The 9,531-nt window shown below is 33.4% G+C and overlaps 2 protein-coding genes across 2 annotated transcripts; one reads left to right on the top strand and one right to left on the bottom strand.

Moving 5' to 3' along the window:
- Positions 1 to 244: 244 nt before the first annotated feature.
- On the top strand, positions 245 to 1,842 carry LOAG_09148 (hypothetical protein; the record flags this gene model as incomplete). The annotated part of the gene is made up of 6 exons (XM_020447863.1): positions 245 to 336; positions 457 to 534; positions 653 to 776; positions 965 to 1,117; positions 1,216 to 1,335; positions 1,633 to 1,842. The coding sequence occupies 6 exons, from the start codon at positions 245 to 247 to the stop codon at positions 1,840 to 1,842; spliced, it is 777 nt and encodes a 258-aa protein (XP_020301946.1).
- A 5,381-nt stretch (positions 1,843 to 7,223) lies between these two features.
- Positions 7,224 to 7,425, bottom strand: LOAG_09147 (hypothetical protein; the record flags this gene model as incomplete). Its single annotated transcript, XM_003144675.1, has 1 exon — positions 7,224 to 7,425. A coding segment is annotated over one exon (202 nt), but the record flags the coding sequence as incomplete, so codon positions are not given.
- Positions 7,426 to 9,531: the final 2,106 nt, after the last annotated feature.

The following is a 9,531-nucleotide window of genomic DNA, read 5'->3' as shown; positions in this document are numbered from 1 at the left end:
GGAATATCATTAAATAATGAGTTTGAGTATTTTTACTTCCTTTTTCCTTATCATATCTTTTGTGGAGAATGAAACTGACTGATAAAGAAGATCCTTTATACATCTGTGATGTGAAATGATCATTTATACTTATCAGTATCTCTAATGCACACAATTTGTGTTCAGTAGTTCTACTTCTCGACGTCGAAAATAATGTCGATACTTAGCTGATTCTGATCATTTTGTTGCAGATTGATTATTAAAAATGTTCAGCGAGTTCTTCCACAATTTAACGTTGTTACAATGTCTCTCCGTCAGCGCCTTCATCACTACTGTATCACTTTTCTTCTGTGGAATGTGAGTTTGTTTTTCAAATTTATATTCCGGAAACTTCCTTCTCTGCAATGTCATGCGCTAGCTGTTTACAATCAATCCTTATATTGTCAGAAATTTGCTTTATTGTTAGTTAAATTCTAGCCCAATTTGTGTAAGTATTTGGAAAAGACAAAGTACAAAAGATATCAGTGCAGTGCCGTTCTTAATGGGTGTTCTCGGGTGAGTTGCTTTTTTCTCCCTCCACTCATCAACGAATTCTCAAAATATTTTCTTTTCTACCTTCTCAAAAATTCACTTCTTCATTTTTCTTTTATCGAAAATAAATTTAACATTTCAGAGCAGTATACTGGCTGCGTTACGGTTTAATGAAAATGGATTACACAATGATTGCCGTGAATGTCTTTGCCGCCACACTTATGAGCTTATATCTTATATTTTACTATTTTATGACTAAGAAAAAGGTAATGTTCCATGACATCATAAATTTTTGAAGTCTTAAGAAACCAATAAAATAATGATGCACTCTATACTGAACTGAATGCTTAATCTTCAATCGTCTGAAGAATGAATCCGAACTAACCTTTGACCCTCATCTTATCAAGTGCCATTCATTTTTCCAGTTGTTTTACAAGGTACTTCTATTGTGCAGTTATGGATCTCGATTGAAGTTTGTGCCGTGATATTCCTCATATCATTGATGCTTCTTTTGGTCCAAATATATGAGCACGATATTTTCCATCCTCTCGGCTTTACATGCATGACCTTTAACATTTTAAACTTTGGCGCACCATTAGCTGGTCTTGTAAGTTTTTACATTCGCTTCTGTTGAATTTCTTTCTACAAAATGCTAATGTGCTACTTAGTTTCGATCATTTTTAAAACCAAAATTTTAACTCTTAGAAAGTGGTATTACGGCAACGAAGTTGCGAGACGTTACCATTGCCAATGTGCATAGCCAATCTTTTTGTTTCAAGTCAGTGGGCTTTATATGGTCTGCTGGTATCTGATGTTTATATTATTGTTAGTTTCTTTCAATTTCTTTCTCATTTTTGGTATTTTACAACTAAATTCAAATGACCTGCTCAAAAATGCCATGAAATTGATGTTGTTCCAAAAAATCATTTAAAAATTTTTTGAACAAAATATTGTTCGAACAAATTGTTAAATTGAATGGTTTGTCGGTTAATCTTTGAACAATTTCAATGAAATTATTAAACCTGATAAATTCTCCTATTCCGAAATTCCTGGCAACCTGAACAGTTCCAGTAAAGTCGTAAAATCTCTTTCTCGGCAAATGGATACTTGTTTTTGGTGTAGACACCGAATGCGATTGGGATGCTGTTGGCAATGATACAGATAGGATTGTTTCTAATATTCCCGATGAAACAAGGGCGTCTTTCACCAGTACAACGGTGTTTCAATCCTTCATGCTGCGCTATGGCAGCTTCCTCTTTCTCTTCTGAGGAAAACGGTTCGCATTTCGAATCCAAATTATTATGGTGTTTAAATAGTTATGCACTGTTGTAGGAGAAGGTATATTAAGGATAAGACCGGTATTTATGGATACTCCATATTTTTTAAACCTGTCCAGTTGACTCCTTTTTTCTGAGAGTTATACATTCTGTTGATTCTTATCAAACCCTTGATGTAATTCAGCATTCTTTTACTTTTGTTAGTTTTGAGATATAAAAAATTTTGATGCATTTTGCAGTCCTTCTAATCAATAGAGAATGCATTCTTTTCTAATAGTATGTTGAATTCATTCAAAATATAGAAAATGCGAGAATTCCGTATCAAAATTATCACCATAGAAAAAGGCAATAAGCTGTTTTTAGTTTTAAATTACAGCTGCTCACAATTAACTTTTTTCTGCAACTACTACAGCTTAAAAATTCCGAGTTTGCAGCGACTTTCATTTCATCCATAATTCCAGGTTTCTCGCCCTTTGTATAAGCGTGTCACTGACTTCGGCCTGGAACTGTTGAATGAGATTATATTTAGGTTTTGGAAATTATGGGATAATAAATCGAAGTGAATTTTACAAGCTCTTTTTTGTCAACTGCATTCCATTTTTTTCGAAAGGATTTAGGCTGGAAAAGGATAGGGAAGCAAATGAGCATGATAATTGGGATTATAGATTTATAGATGTTGAAATTCTGACAATATATAGCCTGCAAATGAGACATTCCGTTAGATTTTTCTTTGTGCCAAAGTCTGGTTTGATTTCGAATTCATTATAGTTGTAAAAACTTCTTCATAGTTGTTCATTATTAAGGACCAGTGTGCGATGATCTGCAAGTGCTTTTAGATAATTACAAATCTCTAACTTTTGACATAAAATTAGCTTACTGATTTCTGAAATGAATTTCATAGCATAAGATGAGAGCTACCAATAAAATCTTTTTTCATCCTATTACCGATCAGTGCAAATTTTGATTAAATCGAGTATAAGTAGTAGTAGTTTACGAGATAGCCCCGATCTCTTTGCCGTCGAATAAATGAATCTGTAAAGAATAACATTTGCGGTATTTTATTTTTTGTGTTGTTTGGTGTGCATTCTCAAATGGTGTCCCAGTAAGCAATTCTTTTTTGTTTATTTGTTTTTAGAGAAATTGAAGGAGCCATATATACAGGAAAAGAACTCACTACTAAGCAGTAACAGAGAGTCTGTCCACGTCGCAGGTGATTTCTGTTTAACATCTTTCTACCTTTACGATTTAACAAGTAATATCTACCTTCTTTTTCATCTTAGTTATGATAAGGATTATCCAACCTTGATATTCTCAAATCATCGTTTGTTTACTATACGTTTGCTAACAGAATAGAAATAAAAATTTTTTTCCTGATATATTTGTTGTTCATTTCGATAATTTATGTTGGAAATGACATCATAACTGATAAAAAGGCAACGAAAGACTACTGTGAAGGGATAAACAAGTAAATCATTTCAATGGTTCATTTGTTTTTAGGTTGCGAACAAATATCCCTGGATACATCCTTGATATATATATTTATCTATCTGTTTGACTTTCTCAAGCTTTCAACTTTGTCTGAAAAGTAAAAAAGTTTCTGTAAATGGGACATTTTCCTGCCTACAAAGAGCTTCGTTGTCTTCGTTCCATAATATGCCTACCATACCAAAAAAAAAGTTTGGGAGAAAAATTTTCTTTCTTTTTGCTTTTTTTATTCACACTTTTTTGCTATGCGTACTTACCGTTTCTCGAAAGTTCCAAAAAACCATATGACTATCAACTGACCGTTCGTTGGTTTGTTAAAAGTTTACCCGGCGTTATTTTTGTTTCGTTCTAAAACGCTTCTTGTAGTTCATTTGCAACTGTTGAAAACTCAGTTTACCCTTTTCATCACCCTCTTTTTTTACGGGTTACTGTAAAGCATTAGTTCTGGATGAGGAAATTATTCACAATTAATGCTTCAGAATGCTTCATTTGTGTCCGTTTGCCAAGTAGTTCAAAATCATAACTGGCAGAAATGCTTGCTTTCCAAATTCGTTTGACTGAAATGAAACAAGGAAAAAATTGGTTGTTGATCATTAAAAATTTTTGAGGTGACTCTTTTAAACGTTTTTCTTCCGAGACTTTAATTAACTTTTACAGTAGCTTCTGCAAAACTATGCTTACTTCTTTCTTAAATTAATTCTATACAGCTTAAGTCGCTGTTCACAAGGACAGCTTTTAAACCTAATATCTGCATAGTTCCACTTTTTAAAAATGATTCCATGTTTCAGCTATTAATGAAATGAAACCAAAAAAATCGTGGATTAATACTGCAACCAAAAAAATGAATTGGTGAACTCCGAACTGAGCAAAAGTGAAAGGTATTACTTCCGGTGGTTTTAAAAAAAAATAATATTTTCGAGTTTAAAAAGGAAAATCATGTATTTTGCAATTTTAGTACAAATTTTTGCTACAATTTGTTATACAGTTTCTTCTGGCAATTCAAATAAACCTTGCAATCCAGTAATTTCGTCAATAAATAGGTCCATATAAGCTTTTAGCAGACCACCACTTGTCTTTTAAAATTCTACTATTTCACTTTGCAGCGAGAAGCAAAAAGACATCGAAACAAATTAGAATGGACTGAGGTAACTATTTATAATTTATTAAAAGTTTTAAGGTTTGCTTGGATTATTAAGTGTGACGGTCAGTGTTCTACTGCAATCTATCGCATGTCATATCAAGCCTAACTGTTTAGGAAATACTGGTTCCAGCCTTACTGCTCGTGTACAGCATCCGTTTGAGCTATAGTCAAGTAGTTGCTTTTTCCTTGCAGAAATCCTTTGGTGATAACAGATGACGTTGTTGGTGATATGAGTAAAACGTTCTGCCCATCTAATTTGTTGTCTGTTCTGAAAGTGACGAGATGTTTCACGACACTCATTTAGGGGAGAATTCTATTTTCATTATTTGTTGCAAAGTGATAACCCTGGCGTCGTTTACGTCGTTTATTTACCGTTGTGACGCTGTGCTTTTGTTTTCTTTTCGGCAGTTCTATGTTTTACTTTTGGTTTGGCTTGGTTTGGTGTCTTCTTCAGTCCTTGATCAATTTTAACCATTAACTATTGGTTCCAGAAATGCGTGAGTGCCGGTAGTCATTTGTTGCTTGACTATAGTCAGCAAACCTTATTTGTCATTCATTTGTTGGGATGTGAGAAACACACTCTTTCTTATTCTGTTAAAACTGCAAAACATCCAAATTAGAGCTAAATTCTTTTTTACTTGACAACTGCACTACCCTTCTTCAGTCCTTCAAGATAAAACGCTTTGGTGGGGTTTTGATGGAGGCTGAATGGTCAAACAGAAGTTTGAAATTATGTGAAGAAATAAACTAATAGGGCTAATAGGGAAATCAATGTTTAAGTGAGATGTTGAGTTGAATTAATGTTAAAGAACGGAAGAGTTGGTAAAGTAAAGGTGTTGAAACGATAGATATATGATTCTTTTAATGTTACTGCATTCAAACTAACCAGTCAAAAAGTCGAATTTGGCCCGCGTCAAATTGCTTATCTTCATTCAGTTTCTGATCAATTATTTAATGCGGATGAAACAACGAGTTGCTCCCTATTTAGAGTTCTTATATCATTCAGGTTCAATAATCCTGGCTGTGCGAGTTATCACAATAGGAAAATTAATGAGCTATCTCAGGCTCAATGAGCATACCTGAGGTAAAATAATAGGCAGAAGTGACCCCTAAGGAGCGACTCTTTTTTAGTTTCATAGCAAGCCAACAGGTACGATATATAACATGGCTTTATTAATTGCAGCAAGATGGAGTTGAATTATGTTAGTTTGGGAGATGGAAATAGGTGCTATCAATAAGACAAAGTGCTACCAGTAGGTGCTACCAATAAGACAGTAAGATAATATTGGTTAATGCATTATTTTAGTGATTTCTTTTTTAATGGATATAAAATGTGGAATTATAAAGTGTGTCTTACTTCAAGGCTGAGACCTTTGATAGTTTGGAGAAATTAGTGCCACTTAGATGCAAAGTTTTATGCTTCTTCCTATTAATTTTTCTTCAGTTAAGTTGATCACTGTTTGTTGATATCTATAACTGTTCTTATCAAATATTTCCTTAACTTTGGTTTTAATAATGTTATTATCATTGCCAATGTCCGATGTGATTATTTCGAAAATTGTAAAGGCGTCTGCTACAATTACGTATTAACTACAAAACTATTAAAAAATTAAGCAGAAATTATAAAAGTTAAAAGAATAAAAATTAAGCCGAAATTAAGCAGAAGTTTGAGCCGCTTTTGCCTCGTTTGGGTGCTCAATGTAGATATTATAATAATTAATGATCAGTGACTTGCATGCTGTGCCATGTTATTTAATTTTTTTCGTCCCTGGCATCACTTCTCTTTGAAGGATGATGATCGGTGAATTGCAGATCATAATGTAACAAATGGTCGCATGATGGACTTCATTCACAGGTGGATATTTTGAAAAGACCGTTTTGAAACTTCAGTAAAGAATAATTTATCGTAGGAGCCGGAAAAGAAAGTGCAGTTGCCTGATTCAGATTGTTCAATTTTACATTAGCTATACCTACTTATAATTCATTTAAAATTTGTTTTAAATATTTTATGACCCATGCTTTACCTATTCAAAATGTGCCTTCTCTTCTCCCTTTCATCTTTTCTATAGAACCAAGTTTTAGATATTTAGCTAAATCCTACATTTATTTCCTTTTTAGCGATTTCTCTTCTTGCTTAATTCACTTAGTCTTACAACGAAATGCACTAATTCTTTTTCCTATCCTTTTGATACCTGTTTTAATAACATTCTGCTTTACAAGGCTATAATGACATATACGATTGGTGCTAAGAGAACGTGAGTTTCCCTTAAGAAGTTAACAAGCCGTTGAAGCCCTAGGATAAAATTTGCGACGTTCTCCATTTACAAATTTTCAAAAAATCTCTTGGAAAAAATTATTTTTTGCTGCTTTGTAGCCTTTTCAGCACTATTTGTATTTTTTTCGAAGTATGATATTTTGTCCCGAGCATATTTTATTCCCCTTAGTTCTAGCAATTTTTCCCAATTTTGACAGTCATTTTGTTTATTGTTATCGTAGTTTCACTCATCATCAATAACTACTGATGATTTGCTAATGCTTTACCAAGCAAGATTCGAACGAAGCTTATTCAGATATTTCTAAACTATTTAAGATTATCATTCAAACGTGTCTTTTTCATCAACTGTTTATTTCTTCGAAACGTCTCAATGAAGATCAAAGAAATTCAAAGTAAATATAATGCGGAATGAATTGTATTGTAATTTCTGGTTGTATATTTTTAGAATATTCTTTGCATCTATTTTGGGCACTTTTGCAGACCTAATAATCGTTGTTCCCTTTTAATTTAAGTGCAGTTTTCATGATAATTTAAATTAGTTACAATCATATTCAGCAATAAGATAGCAGATATAAGTTTCAATTTGTATTCCAATTTTCTTCATGGAAATTTTGCGCATTTTCTTTTCTTTTTTTATATCCTTTCCGGCATCAGCATCTGCAACTTTGAGCAATCTAACAGGTGATTGACAAAACAGCAGTTTGAAGACTGGCATTGTGATTGTTCCTTGATGGCCACTGTATCCTAGAGAAATTTAATTCGCAGTCATATTTTCATCTTTAATATTACTGGCATCATGATATCGCAAGTTCGACTATATTATTGAACTGGTATGTGGAAATTCATCAACTTTTATTTGAAAAATATTTAAAAAATATTGGAATCGAGAATGTTGTTTCACTTTATGTTGAAAAAAATGCGTCGAAAAGTAAAATCAGCCTATACATATTTTTCTATGAACGTTCAGAATGCAAATGGATTTGATGAAAATTGTTTTCGTGATGATATCCATTACATTTAATAATAAATTGCACCTCTGATTACAATCCCATGGCAATCATATTTACGATGCAGTTTGGAGCAAAAAAATAGAATATCAAATATACTGGAAAATTAGTGGAGGCAAAACATAGAGGATTGAGAAATAGTGATATCAACTCAGTTTAAACAGAAAACAGGACTGCATTGGAAGTGTGAACGGGAAATGGATTCCACCACCTACAACTAATAGATCTAATACATATGTTATTCCCAGCGAAACGATATTTAAAAGAATCTGCTTCAGACCTTGAAGAAAAGGGAAGCATCACGAAAGCTTATTCAAAAAAACATCGTACCTAAGTCCTGAGAAATCAATGCTAAGTTCCTTAACCTGCAACAGGCTATCGATGATGAAAAATGGTAATGAAACTTGGAGCACAGCAGTTCAGTAAGACTTCAGACATTCAAATTGCACGATTTGAATTCGATATATAGTCCTATCCTGTTTTCGAATTCCAAATGTGACGATGCCTGAAAGAATCAACTTAAACAAGGATTAAGTAGGACAGTTAACACGTTTGTATGGAAATAACCTCCGGAAGCACAGAAATAGTTGCAACGCGGTGGTGTTAAAAGATAGCAGTGTTAATGGCGGCAGTAATATGAACGAGAGAAACAAAAGATATTCATAAAAGCGGCATAAGTTACGTTTCTTACGCAAACAAACTAAATCCTGACATTTGTCTGCATAAAAGTTTGACCCTCTGTGAGACAGTTGAAGGAAAGCATATTTTTGTGAGGCCTTAAAAGTCAGAATCATCCAATAAGTGAACAGTAATTATTCTATCCAGCTTACAATGCTATCTCCTTTCCCAATCATTTATTTTCTTCAATAGAGTGGGAGCTACTCATAACTGCTTTTCTTTAATGATAAAGAATAACTGCCTTTATTAGCTCGCCTTTCGTCATTACAAATGTCAGGACTTTTGCAAAGAACTCAAAAATAGAAAAAGGACAACAAAAAATGATTATTCTCAACATATATTTCCGTGGTTTTGGAAGGTTGAGAACTGATTTTACCCATCACCTTCCTAATGTAACAAAAAACTTTCCATCTCCCTCGAATAAACTTATTCGCAAACTGTTAAAAGCTTTAAAGTAATTCAAAATATCAAATGCCCAGAATTTCCAAATCAATCCACCACTTATTGTTACTGTCTTATTTTGAATCATTCTGTAATTTACGGATTAGTTATGATAATTAAAGCAGAGATAAACAATCCCAATTTTTTAAACCAATCTTAATTGCAATTTTTAAGTGCTGCAGACAAAATCCTTTGTTGCAAATTTCTTCCAGTCCGTTATAAAGAATATTTGAGATTGTTGGAACATTGTAAAGATCTTCCAAACTGTTAAGTCATATTTGGAATTGTCGGAAAGTTGTAAAGAATCTGTAGTCTGATAATTAGGCTGATGTATGGGATGTTAATGCATTCTCACTGCATAAAGAGCTATAATCAGTAACCAGGGTTCATTCACTTAACTCCACACGCGACAGTTAATCATCGTTCAACTTGATACCCGTCCGTCATCAAATCAACTCCACAGTCAGACTAAGTTTACAGCTCCTCCGTCAATTGTGCGCTCCGATTTGCTTACCACAAATTTCTGCCAAATATTTCTTCAAGAGGCTATTAACGCCTCCAGTAACCGACTCTACCTGTATCATTTGTCTTGCTTTATTATCTAAAAAACAATGTATTTCCCCTAAACCAAAAGCCTTTCGCACAACTATTCTTGTGTGCCAGTACAAAAAAAAAACAACGAAGATTTCTTCGACAAAACTCAGTTTTCACAGCAAC

Source organism: Loa loa (assembly GCF_000183805.2).
Source record: "Loa loa unplaced genomic scaffold supercont3.113, whole genome shotgun sequence".
Taxonomy (NCBI): domain Eukaryota; kingdom Metazoa; phylum Nematoda; class Chromadorea; order Rhabditida; family Onchocercidae; genus Loa; species Loa loa.
The sequence above is the reverse complement of the archived record's forward strand: the minus strand, read 5'-3'. Positions and strand labels throughout refer to the sequence as shown.